The sequence below is a fragment of the Anomaloglossus baeobatrachus genome, chromosome 2 (assembly GCF_048569485.1).
Source record: "Anomaloglossus baeobatrachus isolate aAnoBae1 chromosome 2, aAnoBae1.hap1, whole genome shotgun sequence".
NCBI lineage: Eukaryota > Metazoa > Chordata > Amphibia > Anura > Aromobatidae > Anomaloglossus > Anomaloglossus baeobatrachus.
Window position 1 is genome coordinate 107,915,929 of NC_134354.1, and position 26,219 is coordinate 107,942,147.

Here is a 26,219-nt window from a genome sequence, read left to right on the forward strand (position 1 = left end):
TTCTCCATCTTTGACACTTGTGTGGCTTCTCCTCTCAGCATGGGGCACAGGAGAACTTCCTGAGGCTGAAGGAGCCACATCATAGGGGCTTAGTCACAGCTATCATCCCCCCTCACATTTCAGGGTGGAACACAAGAGTCAGCAGCAGCAGCAGCAGCAGTAGGGGAGGAATCAGGGCAGAGGAATAATAACCAGGCCACAGATATTTGAGTCACAGTAATAAGAAGCAGCTGCCGGCAGCTGGGCCGCCTCTTCTGTCTCCCTCACTGCTGCCTGAGCTCTCGTGAAGTGGGGAACAAAGTGACACTAGTGGCGCTGATTTCCTATGCCAGGTAAGCTGACGTCTCCAACATCCATTAGTTAATGCTGCCAGGCACAACAGATGGTGTCTGGAGCAGCGCTCCTAAGTCCCGCCTTCATGGAAACATTGGGATAATTCTGTAGTTCTACTGAGGTTACGTTGCTTTTATTAATGGATGTCTTATTATTTATTTTAATGATCCATCTCAGCTACTACGCAAATCTTGCGATACAAAATCACCATAGGAAGAAGAGTTAGGCTATGTGCCCACGCTGCGGAAAATGCGCGGATTTTGCCGCGGATTTCTCGCGGAAAAGCCGCGGATTTCCCGAAAATCTGCAGCACCGGCACTTCCCAGCCATTTCTATGGCATTTTAGAAATGCTGTGCCCATGCTGCGGATTTTTCCGTAGCGGATTTCGTGCGGATTTTGGTCCGGAAAAATCTGCAACATGTCAATTATTGTTGCGGATTTTCGTCCGGATTTTGGCTTTAAAATTGGGAAAAAAAAAATCCGCATCAATTCCGCACCTTTGAAAAGGTGCGGATTTTGCGGCAAAGCTGCGGATTTTGATGCAGAAAAATCCGCAGCTACATTCTCTCGTGGACACATAGCCTTAAAAACCTCTTACTGCCTCCCAAAATCCATGGTTCTTCCTTTGATTAGCCAGCGTGGCATGATTTCAAATGTGCATGACATGATGTCACGCAAGGCAGGCTAATCTATTTTATTATTATATAGCACAAATCTATTCCGCAGTGCTTTACAGACATTATCATATCTTTTCCTACAAGCTAGTAATACTTATTCACTTATATAGCCTAATTAATTCCCTAGCGCTTTACATACATCAGCAACACTGTCCACACTGGGGCTCACAATCTAAATTCTGCATCAGTATTAGAGTTGAGCGCGGTTCGTGGTTCGTGGTTCTCCAGTTCGCGGCTCGAGTGATTTTGGGGCATGTTCTAGATCGAACTAGAACTCGAGCTTTTTGCAAAAGCTCGGTAGTTCTAGAAACGTTCGAGAACGGTTCTAGCAGCCAAAAAACAGCTAAATCATAGCTTGGTTTCTGCTGTAATAGTGTAAGTCACTCTGTGAATCAAACTATTATCACATTTCAGTGTATAGTGTGCGTGAACAGCGCCTTCAGATCACTGCTGTTTCTATAATGGCGATCGCCATTTTTTTTTTTTTTTTTTCTTGTCTTCCTTCCCTAAGTGCGCGCGTCTTGTGGGGCGGGCCAGCATGTCAGCCAATCCCAGACACACACACAGCTAAGTGGACTTTGAGCCAGAGAAGCAACGGCATGTGTGATAGGATCTGCATGTCACATGTCCCTGCATTATAAAACCGGACATTTTCTTCACGGACGCCATTATCTGCCTTCTGCGTCTTTGGTGTCAGACATCACTGTCGCAGCTCCGTCTTCCTGAGTCCTATAGCCGATACAGCTGTATGCGCTGCATACACAGCGTTAGACAGCTTAGGGAGAGCACTTTATAGCAGTCCTTTTAAGGGCTCCAACCGGCAGGGTCAGAGAGCCATAGGTGACAGGTCCTGCAAACAGCAACAGCGTCTGTGTAGCCCAGGTCAGGGATTTCCTACCTGCATTTCACCATTAGGAGGGAATAGAAAGGCAGGCTTCCATTCCTCTACCCAGAGCACCACAATCCTGCCACTGTACCCTCTTGTCCTCTGCACACTCCAACTGATAACTAAGCCATTATACTAGCAAACACTCAGTGTACCTAGTGGCATCCTATACGTGGCTATTGGACTTTGCTATAGTCCCACTAGTGCAAAGACATTTGCAGAGCGCGTCTGCCTGCATTGCACACTACAACTCATTCTAACCAAGCCATTATACTAGCAAACACTCAGTGTACCTAGTGGCATCCTATACGTGGCTATTGGACTTTGCTATAGTCCCACTAGTGCAAAGACATTTGCAGAGCGCGTCTGCCTGCATTGCACACTACAACTCATTCTAACCAAGCCATTATACTAGCAAACACTCAGTGTACCTAGTGGCATCCTATACGTGGCTATTGGACTTTGCTATAGTCCCACTAGTGCAAAGACATTTGCAGAGCGCGTCTGCCTGCATTGCACACTCCAACTCATTAAAACCAAGCCATTATACTAGCAAACACTCAGTGTACCTAGTGGCATCCTATACGTGGCTATTGGACTTTGCTATAGTCCCACTAGTGCAAAGACATTTGCATAGCGCGTCTGCCGGCATTGCACACTCAAACTCATTTTAACTAAGCCATTATACTAGCAAACACTCAGTGTACCTAGTGGCATCCTATACGTGGCTATTGGACTTTGCTATAGTCCCACTAGTGCAAAGACATTAGCAGAGCACATCTGCCTGCATTGCACACTACAACTCATTCTAACCAAGCCATTATACTAGCAAACACTCAGTGTACCTAGTGGCATCCTATACGTGGCTATTGGACTTTGCTATAGTCCCACTAGTGCAAAGACATTTGCATAGCGCGTCTGCCTGCATTGCACACTCAAACTCATTTTAACTAAGCCATTATACTAGCAAACACTCAGTGTACCTAGTGGCATCCTATACGTGGCTATTGGACTTTGCTATAGTCCCACTAGTGCAAAGACATTAGCAGAGCACATCTGCCTGCATTGCACACTACAACTCATTCTAACCAAGCCATTATACTAGCAAACACTCAGTGTACCTAGTGGCATCCTATACGTGGCTATTGGACTTTGCTATAGTCCCACTAGTGCAAAGACATTTGCATAGCGCGTCTGCCTGCATTGCACACTCAAACTCATTTTAACTAAGCCATTATACTAGCAAACACTCAGTGTACCTAGTGGCATCCTATACGTGGCTATTGGACTTTGCTATAGTCCCACTAGTGCAAAGATATTAGCAGAGCACATCTGCCTGCATTGCACACTCCAACTTTTTTAAACTAAGCAATTTTACTAGCAAACACTCAGTGTACCTAGTGGCATCCTAAACGTGGCTATTGGACTTTGCTATAGTCCCACTAGTGCAAAGACATTTGCAGAGCACGTCTGCCTGCATTGCACACTACAACTCATTGTTACTAAGCCATTATACTAGCAAACACTCAGTGTACCTAGTTGTATCCTAAACGTGGCTATTGTACTTTTGTCTATTCACAGTATTGGAACGATATTTGCAGCACGTCTGCCTGCATTGCACACTCTAACTTTTTTAAACTCAGCCATTTATAGTAGCAAACACTCAGTGTACCTAGTTGTATCCTAAACGTGGCTATTGTACTTTTGTCAATTCACAGTATTGGAACGTTATTTGCAGCACGTCTGCCTGCATTGCACACTCAAACTTTTTTAAACTCAGCCATTTATAGTAGCAAACACTCAGTGTACCTAGTTGTATCCTAAACGTGGCTATTGTACTTTTGTCTATTCACAGTATTGGAACGATATTTGCAGCACGTCTGCCTGCATTGCACACTCTAACTTTTTTAAACTCAGCCATTATACTAGCAAACACTCAGTGTACCTAGTTGTATCCTAAACGTGGCTATTGTACTTTTGTCAATTCACAGTATTGGAACGTTATTTGCAGCACGTCTGCCTGCATTGCACACTCAAACTTTTTTAAACTCAGCCATTTATAGTAGCAAACACTCAGTGTACCTAGTTGTATCCTAAACGTGGCTATTGTACTTTTGTCAATTCACAGTATTGGAACGTTATTTGCAGCACGTCTGCCTGCATTGCACACTCAAACTTTTTTAAACTCAGCCATTTATAGTAGCAAACACTCAGTGTACCTAGTTGTATCCTAAACGTGGCTATTGTACTTTTGTCTATTCACAGTATTGGAACGTTATTTGCAGCACGTCTGCCTGCATTGCACACTCTAACTTTTTTAAACTCAGCCATTATACTAGCAAACACTCAGTGTACCTAGTTGTATCCTAAACGTGGCTATTGTACTTTTGTCAATTCACAGTATTGGAACGTTATTTGCAGCACGTCTGCCTGCATTGCACACTCAAACTTTTTTAAACTCAGCCATTATACTAGCAAACACTCACTGTACCTAGTTGTATCCTAAACGTGGCTATTGTACTTTTGTCAATTCACAGTATTGGAACGTTATTTGCAGCACGTCTGCCTGCATTGCACACTCAAACTTTTTTAAACTCAGCCATTATACTAGCAAACACTCACTGTACCTAGTTGTATCCTAAACGTGGCTATTGTACTTTTGTCAATTCACAGTATTGGAACGTTATTTGCAGCACGTCTGCCTGCATTGCACACTCAAACTTTTTTAAACTCAGCCATTTATAGTAGCAAACACTCAGTGTACCTAGTTGTATCCTAAACGTGGCTATTGTACTTTTGTCTATTCACAGTATTGGAACGTTATTTGCAGCACGTCTGCCTGCATTGCACACTCTAACTTTTTTAAACTCAGCCATTATACTAGCAAACACTCAGTGTACCTAGTTGTATCCTAAACGTGGCTATTTTACTTTTGTCTATTCACAGTATTGGAACGATATTTGCAGCACGTCTGCCTGCATTGCACACTCTAACTTTTTTAAACTCAGCCATTATACTAGCAAACACTCACTGTACCTAGTTGTATCCTAAACGTGGCTATTGTACTTTTGTCAATTCACAGTATTGGAACGTTATTTGCAGCACGTCTGCCTGCATTGCACACTCAAACTTTTTTAAACTCAGCCATTTATAGTAGCAAACACTCAGTGTACCTAGTTGTATCCTAAACGTGGCTATTGTACTTTTGTCAATTCACAGTATTGGAACGTTATTTGCAGCACGTCTGCCTGCATTGCACACTCAAACTTTTTTAAACTCAGCCATTTATAGTAGCAAACACTCAGTGTACCTAGTTGTATCCTAAACGTGGCTATTGTACTTTTGTCTATTCACAGTATTGGAACGTTATTTGCAGCACGTCTGCCTGCATTGCACACTCTAACTTTTTTAAACTCAGCCATTATACTAGCAAACACTCACTGTACCTAGTTGTATCCTAAACGTGGCTATTGTACTTTTGTCAATTCACAGTATTGGAACGTTATTTGCAGCACGTCTGCCTGCATTGCACACTCAAACTTTTTTAAACTCAGCCATTTATAGTAGCAAACACTCAGTGTACCTAGTTGTATCCTAAACGTGGCTATTGTACTTTTGTCTATTCACACTACTGCAAATCTATGTGCAGCACCTCTGCATGACAACCTCGTGCTCTGTTTTTAATAAGCTATAATGATAGCACAAAATACTGCCATTTTGTGGCATCATAGAACTGGCTGTTGTATTCCATTAGTGCCCCACTGGTGACAAGCTATTTCTAGCACCTCTACATCACACCCTCATGCACATTTAGCTACGCTAATGTTATAGCAAACTCATGGAATTCATTGCTGCATTTCATAATTCGGAGGGATAGAAAGTCAGGCTTCCTTTAGCTTTTCCTTCTGTTCATAGACAGCATCTCCAAGACAAATTTCCCCTCCACGTCTAAGTGTGGAGAGGCAGCTAGTGCGCATGCGTGTGCCGATGTACCCCAGCTGCAGCATAATTACAGTGTTTCGCCTAGTGAGTATGCTCAGCCTGACTGTGCCATTCCTGACGCTAAGTCTTCATTTCGGGATACAGCGCATGCTCCCACACTAAGTGTGAAAAGCCTCTTTGCACAGGTGCTTGCATTCTGTGCCGGGTCTAAGTCCTGTTTTGTGCCTAGACACCATGCTAAAGCTGATAGTCTTTTTTCAGAGACTGTATTTCATGCTACTGAGCATGCTCAGGCACTTCCTGCATCAGAGACTAGGTCCGGTAATGAACTCTTTGGCCCTGGCCCTGATGTGGGGGTCCCATATAGACCACAGGGCATCAGGTGTCCTCCCAAATGGCTTGCAGAGGCCCACACCTATGACTTGTCACCGCATTATTGATGGTCAGACGATGACTGGTGAGGTGTTTGGGTCATGGCAGCCATGAGGTCATCATTGAAGTTGCGTTTCCAAATAGGACGCTAGTTATGCCACTCATGACGTGTCACTCTGCTTTTGTCTCCAGGAGGTGCATTGTGGTTCACCCTGGTTTGGGGCGGACCCAGGTTATAAAAGGGGCTGGAGCCAACAAGGAGGTGCGCAGTCTTCTATTATGCTCCGAAAGAGCACACCTCCATGTGTTGAACCCATTGCGGCTTTAGGCCAGAGGTAGGCAGGGATAGGGTGGTGGATGCAGGCCACCACCACAGTTGGTAACGCAGAACGGTTAAGACCAGCTCCTGTCCTAACAGTCCTGCTTGTGCAGCCCAGTGGCATTAACAGGCCTGCTGCTGCTGATGCGCCTGCTGTCCACAGGTGTGGCCCCTACGCACACGGTCAGCGTACTCAATGGCCCCTGTGTTGTTAACAGGGAGTTCCTGGGCTGGGTGGGCATGTGGACCCTGTGACGCTAACAGGGCTCACAGTCTCCAGATCCGAATGGCGTCTAACTCGGTTCAGGCTACTATTAGTTTCATAGCCACACAGCTCTGTATCCTCCACCAAACCTTCAAGTTGCCAACCTCTCCTTTTCCAACTGGGAGCACGGTGGACACTGACTGCTGAAGGTGATATATACCTTTCTCTTTCTTTTCTTATTAATTTTTGTTATATAGCGGTCACAGATTATATACCACTTTATCCAAATCTGCCAGTCCCACTGTAACAGATGTTGTTTCTTCAGCAAATGTTACAGTTGTTTAACCACCAAATCCACGGACCAAAATTTTTTTCCCCTTTCCAACACACCTGTTCCCCTTTCCAACAGCATCTGTCCTTTTTCAACTCATTTTGGGATATGACCAAAAGTGCAACTGTGCAGGGACACCGTACTCAACGCCATCTCAGCACAGCAGCCATCCCTCGGTCCCTCCGATGTGGACAAGTAAAAGACCATTTCCTCCTATCCATGACAAAGTGTTGAGATTCACTCTGTGCAGCACTGGTGTTTAGTGGAAAAGTAGATCTAAGATTGCGTACCACATTCTGCAGATACTCCTGTATACGTGCGTCTATTTCTATGGCAGGAATTAGTTCGCCAAATTTTGTCTTGTACCGGGGATCTAACAGTGTGGCAACCCAGTATTCAGGATTACTTCAAATTCATACAATCCGAGGGTCATGTAGGTAGTGCAGCAAGAAGGCGCTCATGTGTCTTGTGCATCCAGGAGGACCAAGTCCTTGGTGTGTTGGTGGCAGAGAGGTGAGAATCGTGCATCCTTCCTCTGCCCTCTACCCACAACCTCGCACAACCGAAATGTGAGCAAGCTCTCACTCATCTGCTGAGTCTTCCATGCCCATCGCCAGTTCGTCCTCCATTTCTTCATGGGCTCCTGCACTTTCATCAACACTTTTTGCTGATACTATGCGCCCTTGTTAATCCCTCTCCCTCACCATGACTGCCGCATAGGTGCCGCTGACCATCTGGACCTCGTAGATCTTGTTATCCCTTCCGCATATGACTCCTCCTGTACTTCCTCCCCTTCCTCTTGTCCCAACACCTGACTCCGAATAATAATTACAGTGTGCTCCATCATGTAGATGACCAGAATTGTCACGCTGAGAATGACATTGCCAGTGCTAAACATCTTCGTCGACATTTCAAAACTGTGTAGCAGGGTGCATAGGTCCTTGATCTGACACCACTCCAGCAGCGTGATCTGCACCACCTCTGGATCAACTTATCCCAGGCTATATGTCTTACCGTATTTCAGCAGGGCTCTGCGGTGCTGCCACACACGCTGCAACATGTGCAGATTCCAATTCCTGCGTGTCGGAACATCGCATTTCCGGCGTTTAACTGCCAGACCCTAAGACTTCCGGAGTGATGAAAGTTGTTGAGCTGCTGTGTGCGCACGATGGAAGTGAGCACATAGCGAGCGTGCCCGCTGCACAAGGCCATGTAGGCCGTGATGGTGTTTTAAAAATTGCTGGAGAATTCGGATCAACACGTGAGCCATAAAAGGCACGTGTGTCACATTGCCCTGAGGATGGCCCGCAGCCAGGTTTGCATCATTGCCGCACACGGCTGTTAAGTCACCAACGGAGTCCGCTCCGTCAATTTGTACTCCGGTCGCCAGGTGACAACGTGTTCCTTTCATGAATAGTGCTGATGATGGGAGAGTAGTCGATGCCAGCGGCGCAGGTGGACGCAGGTTATGCTCACCCACTGGGCTGCATTACCTTGACAGATGCAGAATCTCTGGCTGAATGTAGCTGGTGGGTATCTCACAGATGAAATACCATCATTCAGCTACAACCAATGGGAAGACACCACACCCTTTTTTATGCCCATCCTGTCTGCAGACCACTGCCAGACATAGCTATGAACCTCTGGTTAATTTTACCCCCAGTTCAGTTTTATGATTTTGTGTGCTTGTTACCTGACTACTTTTCCTGCTTGCTGTTTATGTACCTTGTTGGCCGATACGCATTTCACCTCTGCTTGTTTTCTGATTAAGTCCTGGCCGTCCCATTCTGTTCCTGTTCCTCAATTAATGTTTTGACCCTGCCTGACTACTATTCTCTGTAATAGCGGTGTGACTCACATTTCCCATACATTTCAAAGTAAAACTTTGACCGCCTGATGGCATTGAGCTCTGCTGCCAGCATAGTAAGGAGGTGTGTGGTAGTCCTTGTGCGCAGTTGCAAGGAAGGGTGGCCTGACCACACAGGGTTTGCGCAAAGGTAGAGGACCCACACGAGGTTGAAGAGGCAGAAGCAGTGTATTAACTTCTACATACAGAACAAGGATTGAAACAACTCGTGGGGACGGCAAGACTTGTACAGCAGACCCTTCTCCATCTCTCACCATAGTTTGCCAGTGCCCAGTCAGTGACATGTAATGACCCTGTCTATGCTTACTGGTCCAAGTATCTGTGTTGAAATGCACCCTGTCGCACACAGATTTTCTCAAGGAAGTGGTGATGTTGTGTGCGACATGCCGGTGTAGCGCGGGCATGCTTTTCTTGGAGAAGCAGTGGTGATTGGGCATCTGGTACTGGGGCACAGCGACAGACATAAGGTCTGTAAAATCCTGTGTGTCCACTACGCGTAAAGGCAGCATTTCGGTAGCCAACAGCTTACAGAGGGATAGAGTCAACCACTTAGCTTTGTCATGGGTCGCAGTAAGTGGCCTTTTATTTGACCACATCTGAGGGACAGAGATCTGGCTGCTGTCTGTAGACGGTGTTGAGTAGGGTGTCCCTGGAAAAATGCAGGTTTGTGAGAAAAGTGCAGGCGGAGACATGATGTTGGCTTCATCTTGCCTTCAGATCTGTTCATCTTGTATCATTTTTAAAAAACACAGCAAGCAAGGGTTACTCCAAGCGGAGTCTCCCTTTTTTTCCAAAAATTGGGCCCCACACAGACACCTTATCAGTGGCAGCACTTGTGCCCTAGTTGCAAACAGGATGTTTTGATTTGCATCAAGCACATTCCAAATCCACAAGCATTTACTCTCCCCAGGATGACACAGGGGTAGTAAATTCCTTCTGGATCCATGACTTGTTCATTTTGATGAACGTCAGTCTGTCCACATTGTCACTGGACAGACGCGTGCGCTTATCTGTCAGCACACACCCAGCAGCACTGAAGACACGTTCAGAGACTACGCTGGCAGCTGGACACAACAAAATCTTCGAGGCGTAACTGGAGAGCTCTTGACATTTTTCTAGATTTGAAGCACAAAAGGAGCAAGGCTCCATTTGCAAAGTCATTGCATCGATGTTCATTTGGAGATACTCCTGTATCATCCTCTCCATCCGTTGACTATGTGTCAGACTTGTTGTCTCTGGTGGCCTTGCAAAGGAGGGTCTAAAAAAATTATGAAAAGATTCCATAAAATTGCTGTTACCAGCACCAGATACGGTCCTACTGGTACGGGTAGACTGTTGAAGATGACGAGGCCGTCCCATGTTTGTCAAGTTACAACTGGGAGAATCACTCCCTTCACCTGCACGGTTGTTTGGTGGAAAAGCCGAGCTAAGATCGAGTAACAGCTTCTGCTGATACTCCTGCATACGTGCGTCCCTTTCTATGGGTGGAATTATGTCACAAAATTTGGACTTGTCCCGGGGATCTAATAGTGTGGCAAGCCAGTAGTCATCATCACTTCTAATTTTGACAATACGAGGGTCATGTTGGAGGTAGTGCAACAAGAAGGCACTCATGTGTCTTGCGCAGCCATGCGCACCAAGTCCACGCTGTGTTTGTGGCATAGAGGTGCTAACCGTTCTTTCTTCCTCTGTCATCTCCCCCCAACCTCTTTCAACTGAAATTTGACCAAGGTCCCCCTCATCTGCTGAGTCTTCCATGTCCATGGACAGTTCGTCCTCCATATCTTCATGTCCTCCTGCACCTTCCTCAACATCTCACCTGCTACCATGCGCCCTTGTTGATCCCTGTCCCCCATGGTCCCATGCCTGCCGCGTTGGTGATGATGAACGTCTGGACCTTGGTGATGTTGTTGTGTCTTGCGCATATGAATCCTCCTGTAGTTCCTCCCCTTCCTGTTGTCCCACCCCCTGACTACGAATAGTGTTTAGCGTGTGCTCCAGCATGTAAATGACTGTAATCGTCATGCTGATAATGGCATTGTCAGCGCTAAACATATTCGTCGCCATGTCGAAACTGTGCAGAAGGGTGCATAGGTCCTTGATCTGAGATCACTCCATCAGGGTGATCTGCCCCACTTCTGCATCTCGTTGGCCCAGGCTATACATCATGACGTATTGCACCAGGGCTCGCCGGTGCTGCCACAGTCGCTGTAACATGTGGAGAGTTGAATTCCAGCGTGTCGCCACATCGCATTTCAGGCGATGAACCGGCAGGCCGAAAGACTTCTGGAGCGATGCAAGTCGCTCAGGTGCGGCGGTTGAACGGCGGAAGTGAGCACTGCAGACAGTTTCCGTGCCCTGGTCAGAAGGCCATCTAGGCCGGGATAGTGTGTTAAAAATTGCTGGACAACAAGGTTAAACACGTGAGCCATACAAGGCACGTGTGTCACCTTGCCCAGGCGAAGGGCCGCACCCAGGTTTGCAGCATTGTCGCACACGGCCTTACCAGGCTGCAGGTTGAGTGGAGACAACCATTTATCAAAATCAGTCTCCAGAGCTGCCCACAACTCAGTCGCTGTGTGACTCCTATTTCAAAGACATGTCAAGCTAAAGACCGCCTGATGCCGTTGCGCTCTGCTACCAGCATAGTAATGAGGGGTGCGTGATTCCTTCTGCGCAGTGAGAACGCTGGTGGCCTGACCAGGCAGGCTTGGGGCGGAGGTGGAGGACCCAGATGAGGTGGAGGATGCAGAAGCAGTGGCGGAACTTGGACAGACAGAGGATTGACACACAAGTCGTGGGGACGGCAAGACTTGTGCAGCAGACCCTTCACCATCTATCACCATAGTTACCCAGTGGCCAGTCAGCGACATGTAACGTCCCTGTCCATGCTTACTGGTCCAAGTATCGGTGGTGAAATGCACCCGTTCACACACAGAGTTTCTCAAGGAAGCGGTGATGTTGTGTGCGACATGCTGGTGTAGCGCGGGCACACCTTTCTTAGAGAAGTAGTGGCGACTAGGCATCTGGTACTGGGGCACAGCGACAGACATAAGGTCTCTAAAATCCTGTGTGTCCACTAGGCGGAAAGGCAGCATTTCTGTAGTCAACAGCTTACAGAGGGATAGAGTCAACCTCTTCGCTTTGTCATGGGTCGCAGGAAGTGGCCTTTTATTTGACCACATCTGAGGGACAGAGATCTGGCTGCTGTGTGTAGACGGTGTTGAGTCGGGTGTCCCTGGAAAAATGCAGCTTTGTGAGGAAAGTGCAGGCGGAGACATGATGTTGCCTTCATCCAAAGTTGGTGCTATCGATGTCTGAGAGAGCTGTACACACTCACTTGTTTCCCCTTCCAAACCAACTGACGACCTACCAAGCAAACTGCCTGTTGCGGTTACAGTGGTGGAAGTTGTGGGTGGAAAAACAGGTGTGACAGCTGTCCCCACAGTCCTAGAAGATGACGAGCGCGCGGATGCACTGGAAGGGGCAGGCGGTGGATGGTTCGCTCCGCTAGGCCGCATTGCAGCACGGTGAGCTTCCCATCGGGCCATATGATATTTATTCATGTGACGATTCATGGAAGAAGTTGTCAAACTGCTGAGGTTTTGACCTCTACTAAGAGAACCATGACAAATTTTACAGATCACATAATTTGGGCGATCTTTTTCTATGTCAAAAAAGGACCTGGCTAGGCAAGGCTTAGAGGCCATGCGACCTGTTGATCCACCCCGAATAATGCTCAGAGGCAGAGTGGTGGCTGAGGATGCAGTTGTAGACGTGCTACCAGTGCTCCGACTGTGTCCAGGAAGGCGCCAGGTTACTTCGACGTCGGTTGCATCCTCCTCCACCGCCTCTGTTGACCTCCTCGAGTGTCTGACTGTGGGTTGACAGTAGGTGTGATCTAGAACTTAATCATCAATTGTTGTGTTTGCACTCCCCTACCCCTCAGACCGAGTTTCTTCTTGCCCTGACCGAATATTTAAGTTGTCATCCCAATCGGGTATCTGCGTCTCATCTTCATCAGTATGTTCCTCATTGCCTATAACCACAGTTGTTGGAAAGGCAGCATTTTGGTAGCCAACAGTTTGCATATGATGAAAGTCAACCTCCAAGCCATTTCATGCCCTTCTAAAAGCATGTAAAACACAGCGAGGGGACTCCAACCACAGTCTCCCTCGTTGCCACTAACTGGGCCACACACACCCCACTTGACTGGCATCGGTTGAGCCCCCTTTTGAAAAAGAAAAAGATGCTTTGCATGAAGCACTCTCAAAAATACGCGTGCCTTTCCCGTCCCCTGGCTGACCCAGGGGAAGAAAAGTCCTCTGAGAGCCATGACTTGTTCATCTTGGTTCTTTTAGAGACACAGCGAGGGGACTCCAACCACAGTCTCCCTCGTTGCCACTAACTGGGCCACACACACCCCACTTGACTGGCATCGGTTGAGCCCCCTTTTGAAAAAGAAAAAGATGCTTTGCATGAAGCACTCTCAAAAATACGCGTGCCTTTCCCGTCCCCTGGCTGACCCAGGGGAAGAAAAGTCCTCTGAGAGCCATGACTTGTTCATCTTGGTTCTTTTAGAGACACAGCGAGGGGACTCCAACCACAGTCTCCCTCGTTGCCACTAACTGGGCCACACACACCCCACTTGACTGGCATCGGTTGAGCCCCCTTTTGAAAAAGAAAAAGATGCTTTGCATGAAGCACTCTCAAAAATACGCGTGCCTTTCCCGTCCCCTGGCTGACCCAGGGGAAGAAAAGTCCTCTGAGAGCCATGACTTGTTCATCTTGGTTCTTTTAGAGACACAGCGAGGGGACTCCAACCACAGTCTCCCTCGTTGCCACTAACTGGGCCACACACACCCCACTTGACTGGCATCGGTTGAGCCCCCTTTTGAAAAAGAAAAAGATGCTTTGCATGAAGCACTCTCAAAAATACGCGTGCCTTTCCCGTCCCCTGGCTGACCCAGGGGAAGAAAAGTCCTCTGAGAGCCATGACTTGTTCATCTTGGTTCTTTTAGAGACACAGCGAGGGGACTCCAACCACAGTCTCCCTCGTTGCCACTAACTGGGCCACACACACCCCACTTGACTGGCATCGGTTGAGCCCCCTTTTGAAAAAGAAAAAGATGCTTTGCATGAAGCACTCTCAAAAATACGCGTGCCTTTCCCGTCCCCTGGCTGACCCAGGGGAAGAAAAGTCCTCTGAGAGCCATGACTTGTTCATCTTGGTTCTTTTAGAGACACAGCGAGGGGACTCCAACCACAGTCTCCCTCGTTGCCACTAACTGGGCCACACACACCCCACTTGACTGGCATCGGTTGAGCCCCCTTTTGAAAAAGAAAAAGATGCTTTGCATGAAGCACTCTCAAAAATACGCGTGCCTTTCCCGTCCCCTGGCTGACCCAGGGGAAGAAAAGTCCTCTGAGAGCCATGACTTGTTCATCTTGGTTCTTTTAGAGACACAGCGAGGGGACTCCAACCACAGTCTCCCTCGTTGCCACTAACTGGGCCACACACACCCCACTTGACTGGCATCGGTTGAGCCCCCTTTTGAAAAAGAAAAAGATGCTTTGCATGAAGCACTCTCAAAAATACGCGTGCCTTTCCCGTCCCCTGGCTGACCCAGGGGAAGAAAAGTCCTCTGAGAGCCATGACTTGTTCATCTTGGTTCTTTTAGAGACACAGCGAGGGGACTCCAACCACAGTCTCCCTCGTTGCCACTAACTGGGCCACACACACCCCACTTGACTGGCATCGGTTGAGCCCCCTTTTGAAAAAGAAAAAGATGCTTTGCATGAAGCACTCTCAAAAATACGCGTGCCTTTCCCGTCCCCTGGCTGACCCAGGGGAAGAAAAGTCCTCTGAGAGCCATGACTTGTTCATCTTGGTTCTTTTAGAGACACAGCGAGGGGACTCCAACCACAGTCTCCCTCGTTGCCACTAACTGGGCCACACACACCCCACTTGACTGGCATCGGTTGAGCCCCCTTTTGAAAAAGAAAAAGATGCTTTGCATGAAGCACTCTCAAAAATACGCGTGCCTTTCCCGTCCCCTGGCTGACCCAGGGGAAGAAAAGTCCTCTGAGAGCCATGACTTGTTCATCTTGGTTCTTTTAGAGACACAGCGAGGGGACTCCAACCACAGTCTCCCTCGTTGCCACTAACTGGGCCACACACACCCCACTTGACTGGCATCGGTTGAGCCCCCTTTTGAAAAAGAAAAAGATGCTTTGCATGAAGCACTCTCAAAAATACGCGTGCCTTTCCCGTCCCCTGGCTGACCCAGGGGAAGAAAAGTCCTCTGAGAGCCATGACTTGTTCATCTTGGTTCTTTTAGAGACACAGCGAGGGGACTCCAACCACAGTCTCCCTCGTTGCCACTAACTGGGCCACACACACCCCACTTGACTGGCATCGGTTGACCCCCCCTTTTGACAAAGAAAAAGATGCTTTGCATGAAGCACTCTCAAAAATACGCGTGCCTTTCCCGTCCCCTGGCTGACCCAGGGGAAGAAAAGTCCTCTGAGAGCCATGACTTGTTCATCTTGGTTCTTTTAGAGACACAGCGAGGGGACTCCAACCACAGTCTCCCTCGTTGCCACTAACTGGGCCACACACACCCCACTTGACTGGCATCGGTTGACCCCCCCTTTTGACAAAGAAAAAGATGCTTTGCATGAAGCACTCTCAAAAATACGCGTGCCTTTCCCGTCCCCTGGCTGACCCAGGGGAAGAAAAGTCCTCTGAGAGCCATGACTTGTTCATCTTGGTTCTTTTAGAGACACAGCGAGGGGACTCCAACCACAGTCTCCCTCGTTGCCACTAACTGGGCCACACACACCCCACTTGACTGGCATCGGTTGAGCCCCCTTTTGAAAAAGAAAAAGATGCTTTGCATGAAGCACTCTCAAAAATACGCGTGCCTTTCCCGTCCCCTGGCTGACCCAGGGGAAGAAAAGTCCTCTGAGAGCCATGACTTGTTCATCTTGGTTCTTTTAGAGACACAGCGAGGGGACTCCAACCACAGTCTCCCTCGTTGCCACTAACTGGGCCACACACACCCCACTTGACTGGCATCGGTTGAGCCCCCTTTTGAAAAAGAAAAAGATGCTTTGCATGAAGCACTCTCAAAAATACGCGTGCCTTTCCCGTCCCCTGGCTGACCCAGTGGAAGAAAAGTCCTCTGAGAGCCATGACTTGTTCATCTTGGTTCTTTTAGAGACACAGCGAGGGGACTCCAACCACAGTCTCCCTCGTTGCCACTAACTGGGCCACACACACCCCACTTGACTGGCATCGGTTGAGCCCCCCTTTTGACAAAGAAAAAGATGCTTTGCATGAAGCACTCTCAAAAATACGCGTGCCTTTCGCCTCCCCTGGCTGACCCAGGGGAAGAAAAGTCCTCTGAGAGCCAGGTCCACATTGTCAGTGGACAGACACGTGTGCTTATCTGCCAGCAGACCCCCAGCAGCACTGAAGACAGGTTCCGAGAGAACGCTGGCTGCAGGACACGACAAGATCCTCAAGGCGTACGTGGCGAGCTCAGGCAATTTATCCAGATTGGAAGCCTAAAATGAGCAGGGCTCAAGTTGCACAATAATGGAATCGATGTTTCTTTGCATATACTCATATATCTGTGTGTCTCCCTCTTTTTCCTTGTCCAGCTGTTTTGTTTTCACATGAGTATATGTCCTTGTCACTTTCCCATGTGTTTGTGTTATGTTGTGAGTTGTTTGTCACCTTTTGGACACCTTTCAGGGTGTTTTCTAGGTGTTTTACTGTGTTTGTGATTGCCTGCCATTGTTTCCTATGGGCTCGAGTTCGGTTCGTCGAACGTTCGACGAGCCGAACTCGAGCCAGACCCCCCGTTCGGCGAACCGCCTCGAGCCGAACCGGGACCGGTTCGCTCATCTCTAATCAGTATGTCTTTGGAGTATGGGAGGAAATCCCGGCAAACAAGACAGACCACACACACTACTTGTACATGTTGTCCTTGGTGGGTTTTGAACCCAGGACCCAGCGCTGCAAAGCAACAGCGCTAACCACTGAGCCACCATGTCCAATTCCCATCTCAGTATGTCTTTGGATTGTGGGACAAAACGGGAGAACCTGGAGAAAACTTAAGCAAACATGGGAGAATGTACAAACCCTGCAGTCCTGGGATTCGAACCCAGGACCCCAGTGCTGCAAAGCATCTGTATTAACCACTGAGCCACTTTGCTGCCCGTTCGCTGTGCTATCCTGGTTTCCAGGCCTTATAGACTACTGATATGGCTGCTGGACCAGGTCTTGTGAATTGGTCCTCAGCATCTCTAGTAGCTATCTTTCTGTGCTCCATGATGTTTCTGTAATCCCAGTAAGTGGCACTGCCCACTCGGCAGTTGCAACCCCCAATAACCGGTACAAAGACAGTCCTTTAATTCCTGGTCACTGTAAATGCCAAAATAGTATAAACAGGGTATCAGTATATGACAAATGTATAGCAATATATAACATAGTACTTTAAAATGAATAAATGAGTGAATGACGGATATAGAGGCAGGACTGGCGGACTCAGACAGAAAAGAGCCCCTGTGCAAGAACATCATAGGGGCACTTTGCAGCCTAAAGGCCCAGTCACACACGACGACTTACCAGCGATCCCGACAACGATATGACCTGATAAGGATCGCTGGTAAGTCGCTGGGAGGTCGCAGGTGAGATGTCACACAGTCAGACCTTACCAACGACGCAGTAATGATGAGCGACCTGTATAACGATCAAACACAGGCGTGAAAACACAGCAGTAGGCGTCAAACACAGCGATGGGTGCTGCTCAGCAGGACATCGCCTTTGAAGAAAATGGTCCGGACCATTCGGCAACGACCGGCGACCTCACAGCAGGGGCCTGATCGCTGGTAGGTGTTACACATAACGAGATCGCTGGCGAGATCGTTGCTACATCACAGAAACTCATAATAATGCACAATACCACCTGCTATGGAGGAAGAAAAGGGCCCCCCAACCTCTTGGACCCCCTCACGCCTGCATAGGTTGCACCAATGATACGTCCACCATTGATAGGGAAGCTTGTCTGTGAGCAATTACAATCGACTGGTGCAAAAATAACAAAAACTACACATCTCTAAAGGGAACATTATGCAGATAAGTATGATAAATATAAATGAGGATGTGACCATGGGTTTGCATGCATTGTGGTGCTAGATTGTCGCAGTGGTTGTGACGATGCTCCTTGTGTTGTTACAAGCCGTTGCCATGCCTGTGCTGGCTGCACGCTGTTCCTGGTTAGGATCAGTCCTCCCAGGCTCTAGGACTTGTGTTAGATGCGGTTCAGATCTCTTGGAATTTCCTGCTCTCATGTTACGGCCACAATTCTGCAGATTTCTCCCAGTCAGTCTTTGTGCAGCATTGTTATGGGATGATCCAGCATGGGTCTCCGCCACACACTGGGCTTTATGTAAACTCCCTCTCTGAGATGTTTCATGAATGAGGTAAGGTGTTTTTTTATTAACTTTCGGAAAGTATTTTCAGGCTTCTCTTGGCTTTTCGTTCACGACACATTGATTCTTAATATTTCTTCTTCCTAACGTCTCGCGTAGAAAATGTGCAGTAATCCCCCAGGAAGCGTGTGTTGATATTGTGTCTCGGTGTATGTTGCCCCAGGCTGCACTTACTGATATTTATTTAGCAAGAATTATGGCGCCTGTGGGTTTTCTAGACATATATTAGGTGAAGGATCTGTGCACAGAAATCTGACGGACCCTTATATGTCTGCATGCATTCACGTGGCCGGCAGTATACTTTGGGGGTATACAACAGTGGGTTTTCCACATATACCACGTCATGTGTTTTCTTTCCGGTGTAAAGTAAGGTAATTGATTACACTTTTCTAAACATAAAAAAGGAAAGAATACCAACATATTCCAGCCTGAAGAACACTTTATTTTAGCTTCTGTTGGGTGAATGGTTCCTCTCCCTGTTCAGTGGTTCTGTTGAGTTTTCCATCCGAATTACCCACAAAAAGGGTTTCGGACGTAGGCACTGACGGGGCCACTGACTATAATGGTGCAGATGAAGTCACCGCGTGGTTTGTCATGCACCACTTTCGGGGCTATAGACATATTGAAGCCGGACACCAAGACGTAGGACCACTGAACGGGGAGAGGACCGCAGTGTGAAGACGGCCTTATACATTAGAAGCCTTCACGGTGCATAAACCACAAATCTACAAATTCAGTATAAGTTCATAATATAAATATGTTGTAATAAACTTGGCTCCTATAAAAACAGAAAAATTACAGCTATGAAACTCTATGTATTCGCGTCATGAAGGGCTTGCAAACTCTGAATAGCTATGACTCTGAACAAACTCCATTTCTTTTTTTTTGTTTAAATTACAATTTTATAAAAAACAAAAAAGCAAAATCTTAAGTTGAGTGAAAAGCTAACCGTATTGAATCTCTCGTGAATTCTGTAGAACACTGAAAAAAACTAAAATTCCGACAACTACGCCTAATTGATGTATCCATAAGGGTCCATTAGCTGGATGGTGGCCAAAAGAATACTCCTTTTGGCCTTCGTATGTCCCGTGTACATCAACATATAACAAAAAATAGCATCTTTCAGGCTACGGCTCATGGATAGAACTGTAAATCTTTTCATGGCCCAATAAAGGAGTAGTCCACTACTTGAACAACATGTTCTCAATCACCCTGTTTCCTGTATATAAAATAATAACACCCCACAGGGTTGGTGTGATATTGTTATGTCACGTGATCACTGCAACCAATCGCTCGTTCGGACAGATTAGATATCTGGAGGAAGTGAGAGGAAGTGAGAAAGTAGCAACGGGAGAGCCGGCACCGACACCACTGGAATGACGCCTGCACTTGAGGAGAGTATAAGTGTTATTATTATACAAGGTGGAACAATAATAATCGAGACGGGGTTGTCCGACTAGTGGACATTCCCTTTAAATTAATTCTGTTATAGCTTGTGAGTGATTGATGTCTGTGGTAGATGTAATAGGGTCATCTGAAACCTATGGACAGTAAACGCAGCTGTTTAATGGATACGTTATAAAAGAGTTCACAATGCATCTTTTAAATAGATCTTGTTCTAGTCTGTACAGCGACCAATACTGAAAGCAGTGACTATATAAGAGACCTAAGAGGAGCGGGGATGGGAGAAGCCATTGAGGTCCTGCATCTTAAATATTTTAACTTGTCCCAAAAAGTGTTTTATCTGAAACACTGCGGCAATACAGAGTAAAACATGCTCAGCTGCCATAACCCAGCTGTGGTTTGGGCAACACAAATCCGCTGTCAGGTTTACTAATGTATTTAGCCAGAGTTTTCCTGGTGTGAATAGAAGAGAGGCCCTTAGGGCAATGTGAACATGGGCTTAGATATTCCACATGGAGTAATAAATAAATACAGATATAATACTCATCCTTCTTAGAAATACACTTCTTCTTCTGAAGTATTTAAAGGGGTTATACAAGACTATATTATTTTTTTTACTGTGGGCCTAAGTACTAACAGGCAGGTAGTTGCTAACTACCTCCCTGTTCTGCCCACTGCAGATCTCTGGTTATCCAGGACTAAATTATTCTGTACCATTAGCCTAAAAACAAGCAGGCAAGTATTTGTGGCCATGATAACATGATTTCCACGAGCCAGCATCATCACCAGCTCCTGGAAATCTGGCGCATGCGCAAGGCTCATTTTGGCTGCGTCTCTGCTCTTCTGAAGCTGGGTGTATTTGAGGTTACTGTCAAAAGGGAATCTGACAGTAACCCATCTAATATAGCACTAATGTGACTCAACAGAGTGATATTACCGTGGCTAAATAATGCTCCAAACAGTAGTTTGGGGTTCTTCATTAACATGCATTTTATACAAATTATGGTCACCCTCAATAGACTATATATAGGCAAACCTTTCCAAAACTAGAATGTGTGCTATTACGGCATCAGGAAGACCTGTTACCTCTTTTCTCTTTGAAATAAACATGGAGTACACAGACCCCCCTAATTAATATGGATGGTTTCCAAATCACTTTTCCACTGTATACATAAAGTACAACAGGAATTAGAAAATGGTGTCCCTTGGTCATAGAGAATAAAGGAAATGCAAATATGCCCTGGGGTCACCCACAGGTTTGCAGTCATGTAAATGTAAACCTGCAATTAACAATGAGCAACTAAATAATTCACAGCTTTTGAGACAAAGACATGCCAACAATGGGAGCATAGCAGATTTTACTTTTTATTTTATAGATAAATGTTCTTTAAATTTCGAGTGTAAAAAAACAATTTCTAACTTTTTGGGGAAGATAATTAGTTTTGCTTTGTTCTTTGTAGGGTAACATAAAACTATTTATTTTGTTTATATAGTCTAGAGACTTAACAGTTAATCATGAGCGTCCTACCTCCAGTGCGGCGAGATCGGATTGTGGCAGAGCTCCCCCAGGTAAGAAGAGATGTTACCAAGTTATATTCTGAACAACATTGTTTCATTTTTCCAGGGTATTGCCTAAAGGGTGCTTTACACGCTGCGACATCGCTAACGATATATCGTCGCGGTCACGTCGTTAGTGACACATCCGGCGTCGTTAGCGTCATCGCAGCGTGTGACACCTAGGAGCGACAATCAACGATCGCAAAAACGTCAAAAATCGTTGATCGTTGACACGTCGCTCCTTTTCATAATATCGTTGGTGGTGCATGCCGCTGGTTGTTCGTCGTTCCTGTGGCAGCACACATCGCTATGTGTGACACCGCAGGAACGACGAACATCTCCTTACCTGCGTCCACCGGCAATGAGGACGAAGGAGGTGGGTGGCATGTTCCGGCCGCTCATCTCCTCCCCTCCTCTGCTATTGGGCGGCCGCTTAGTGATGCCGCTGTGACGCCGAACGAACCTCCCCCTTAAAGGAGAGATTGTTCGGTGTCTCCAGCGACTTCGCTAAGCAGGTATGTTCGCTACGGCAGTGATCATGCCCATGATGATACAGCGACGTGGGCGGGTGCTATCGCGCGCGACATAGCAAAGCACCCGTAAAAGTATAATCTAACAGGTAAAAATAAATGTTCCATTAGCAATATTGGGGTCTAAGGGGAAAACTTTTCTCCTTGCGGAGACTGACAAACGAATCTGGCTGACAGTGAGGAGACTTATAGCTATAATGCTGCCCTGGGAAAAATGCAAATTGTCTCTTCAGGGAGGAAAGAGACAAACTCTGGTGCCACCTATTGGAAGTAGCAATCCTAAAAGTCAAAAGCTCTTTAATGAGCCTTGTCATATGACTTAGGATTTAAGCCATATCAGAACCTAAATTTGCAGACATGGTCTTTCGGGGTGATTGTCCCTTGTCATTGCAAAGGATGAGATCTGATCTGGCTGTATGAGAAGCTATAGTGGGGTCTAAGGGACTAGAATTTGTCTCCTTCCTCCCTGAAGAGACAATTTGCATATTTCCCAGAGGAACATTGTAGCTATACGTCTCCTCACTGGCAACCAGATTACATTGTCACTCTCCGCAAGGAGAAACGTTTTCCCCTTAGACCCCACTATAGCTTTTCATAGAGCCAGATCAGATCTCATACTTTGCACTGATGAGGAGCAATCACCTCGAAACACCATGTTTGCAAATTGAAGTTCTGCTCTGGCATAAATCCTAAGTCATATGAAAAGGCTTGTTAAAGGGCCACTTTTGACTTTTAAGATTGCTACTTCCAATAGATGGCACTAGAGTTTGTCTCCTTCCTCCCTGCAGAGACAATTTGCATTAGCAATATTATCACAGCACACAGGTTACATTCAGATGTGGCTGGAAAATTTGAAGCCATGCCGTCACTTTATCACTGGTGACGAGACACTGAGTTTTAGGACCCAGACTGATCCTGAGAATGGAAGGGCTGTAGCCTTGATTTTTGGCTCCTGAGTTGCACTCATACTAGTGGACAATCCTCCATAAAAAAATCAGCTTAATTAGTTTCCGAAACAGTGCTCTCTTCCGATCTCGCCGCTGTGTCTCCCAGTAGTCAAGAGACCTCATATGACTGCTAGGAGACCAAGCAGGGAGATAAGATGGGTGGCACTTCTGTTTCACAAATTATGTCACATGACCGCTGGGATTACAGGAGCGGCACCCTGGATCACACAAAGGGAGCTCTACACCGTCCAGGGGTATTTTATTATTATTATTATTATTTATTATTATAGCGCCATTTATTCCATGTCGTTTTACAAGTGAAAGAGGGTATACGTACAACAATCATTAACAATACAAAACAGACTGTTATAGGAGGAGAAAGGACCCTGCCCGCGAGGGCTCACAGTCTACAGGGAATGGGCGATGGTACAATAGGTGAGGTATAAAGTGTATATTCATAGTCACCCTATACTATCACAGATACCATCGATTCTATCACCACTCTGTATCACATATGTTTGTGTGGTGGGGTGCATGTAGAAGTTGTCAATTTCTGTATAACGGGGTTAAGGGTGACATTTTGCCTAAGGGAAAAAACACCTACCAGTATTAAAATCTTGTACAGGGATATGGAGGGAGAAGAAAAACAAGCATGTGAATTGGAATTGGTTTGTACATGCAACATAATGAGAAAGATAACCTGTATCTATTGCTGTTGTATTTGCATAAGACAATCTAGGACATGTCAGTGGTAGTGTTGCAATAAGGACTTATACTCTCACCGGTCCGATCACTATTTTCAGTCTCTTTTCCTCTACATCACTGAGTAACATGACACCCTCTCTTCTTATTGAGCCTTCAGCGCTTTCACCCTGTGCGGTCCCAACGTGGTGCATGTGGCCTCAGGTCTTCATGTCTATGCAAGTAGGATGAGCAACAAATCCAAGGTCTAATGGCTGCTGCCAGACAGGAAGTTACAGTTCACTTTCAGCTGTCGAGCTCATGCTTGGAGCGCAGACAACACCAACATCCCAGCCCAACATCAGGCGAGAGGATTTACAGATTGCATAAAGTTACACGTTATGTGTAAAAGTATTGGGACACTTACACATTACACCCACAGTAACTTGTATGATATCCCATTCTAAATCCATAGAAATTAATTTGGAGTTCCCCCCTCCTACCTCTCCTTGCAAATAAAATGGAATTCCACTCTTCTGAGAAGACCTTTTTATAGGATTGTGGCTGGTATGTGTTGGGCTTTTTCCTATTCATCCAGAATAATGTTTGTGATGTGATGTTCAGTGTGAAGACCTGGCTCACAATCTCTTTTATAGTTCATCCCAAAGGGGATCATTGGGGTAGAAGTCAGTCAAGTTCTTTCACACCAAACTCCCCCAAACTTTCATTTATGGACCTTGTGTACTGGTCCAGCAGGAACAGAGAAGGGCCTTTCCCAAACTGTTCCCTCAAAGTTGGCCGCATAAAATTGTCCAAGTTGTCTTGATATTCTAAATCATTAAGATTTTCTCTTCACTGAAACTAACAGGCTTAAAGGGGTTGTCGACTACTTGGAAAACTACTTCTCAATCCATAGGTTTCTCCCTTTTAAAATAATAACACTTATACTCACTTCTGTTCAGCAGTGTCAACACTGTCTCTTTCGGGATCACAGTGTTACGTCACATGATCTGGCAGCCAATCAGCGCCCACGTTACCGTTTTCCTCCAGGGAAAATAAGTGCTTCTGCTTTCTCTCTTCCTCCGAATGTATGTGATATCTCCGAAAGTAGGAAGAGTGAAGCAGACACTAATTGACCGTTTGGTCACGCAACACTGTATTGGGAGACACAGTGCCAATACTGCTGGAACAGCGCCAAAAGAGTATAAGTGTTGTTATTTTATAAGGAGGAAACATACGGATTGAGAAGGGGTTATCTGAGTAGGTAACAACCCCTTTAAGCCAACCAATGGAAAACAACTCCAGAGCATTCTCCACCAAACTTTACAGCTAGCACAATACAATCAGACTTGTACGTCAGACTGCTAGGTAGAGAAGTATATACGGTACTTTCACTACTCCGAGCCCCATAGTGCTGTGGTTTACAACACTCCATCCAACACATGGCATTGCTCTGGATGTAAGGCTTGCATGTACAGTAGTTGCTTGGCCATGAAAATCTATGCCATGAAGATCACAGCTTTGTGCTAATGTTAATGACAGGAGGTTTGGACTCAGCAGAACGTTGGAGACTTTTATGCACTCTTGTCTTCAGCACTTAGTGACCTGCTCTGTAATTGTAACTCTATACCTGAGTTGTTGCATTTCCTAAATTTTTCCACATACACTCACAATGATCACTCACAATTGCAATATTTAGGAGGGAAGACATCTCATGAACTGACTTGATGCACCAGTGACATCCTATTACAGGACCGCGCTGGTGTCAGTGAGCTCTATAGAATGATCCATTCTCTCACACGTCAGTAAAGGCAGATTGCATGGTGTAAATCTGGATATTATATATCTCTGGTCAGGGGCATAACGATCACGGTTGCAGAAGTCAGGACCCGCCGACCCCAGTGCGTAATTCATCTCTATGGGTGTCCGAGGGCGCAAATCCAGCTGAAATGCTTTGCACCACAGAGATCTGTCGGATCCCTGTGCTGCAATACAAGCTGCCGAGCGGCAGCTGACATTGACATTCATGTGATTGGGGGCGCATGACAATGACGTCATGCGCCATAGCGTGCACTTCGATGTCAGCTACTGGCCATTGCAAGCTGGATACATAGGATGCCGTGCGACGTGGGAGTGGAGGAAGGAGAGTAAAGATTTGGTGGTTTTTTTATGCATTAGAGACAGAACAGGGACTGTATATTCGTGGAAGGGGCCCAAGATAAGGACATATATACCAGGATATGTTCAGGATGAGAACATATATACCAGGATAAGCCCAAGATAGGGACATATATGCCAGGGTGGGCCCATGAGGGGGACATATATACCAGGATCGGCCCAGGATGAAGAAATAGGTAACTAGGATGGGGCTCAGGATGAGGAAATATATACCAGGATGGGTTTATGATGGGGGATATATATACCAGGAAGGGGACATATATACAAGGATAGGACACTTATATACCAGGATAGGAGACTTATATACCAGGATGGGGGACATATATACCAGGATGGGGGACATATATAAAAGAATAGGAGTCCTAATAGAGCAGAGAAAAAAAATAATCTGACAGGAAATCAACATGACAAAGACATGACCCCAACCTGTGCCTTGGGATCCATGTGTGACTCGCAGGCCCGTGATGTTTGGCCCATGACTGTCT

At 46.4% G+C, this 26,219-nt stretch overlaps 1 protein-coding gene across 3 annotated transcripts in view; it reads left to right on the top strand.

The window, feature by feature from the left end:
• The first annotated feature begins 140 nt into the window (after positions 1-140).
• The window catches only part of RAB34 (RAB34, member RAS oncogene family), a 55,526-nt gene continuing 29,447 nt past the window's right edge, over positions 141-26,219 (top strand). For 2 of the 3 annotated variants that reach the window (XM_075333190.1, XM_075333192.1), the window contains exons 1-2: positions 18,281-18,428; positions 21,335-21,410. In XM_075333190.1, the coding sequence (XP_075189305.1) occupies positions 21,357-21,410 (54 nt within the window). In that variant the 5' untranslated portion in view covers positions 18,281-18,428; positions 21,335-21,356. Of the gene's footprint in view, positions 333-18,280; positions 18,429-21,334; positions 21,411-26,219 lie in introns of those variants that run through there. The other variant, XM_075333191.1, reaches the window with a different exon arrangement.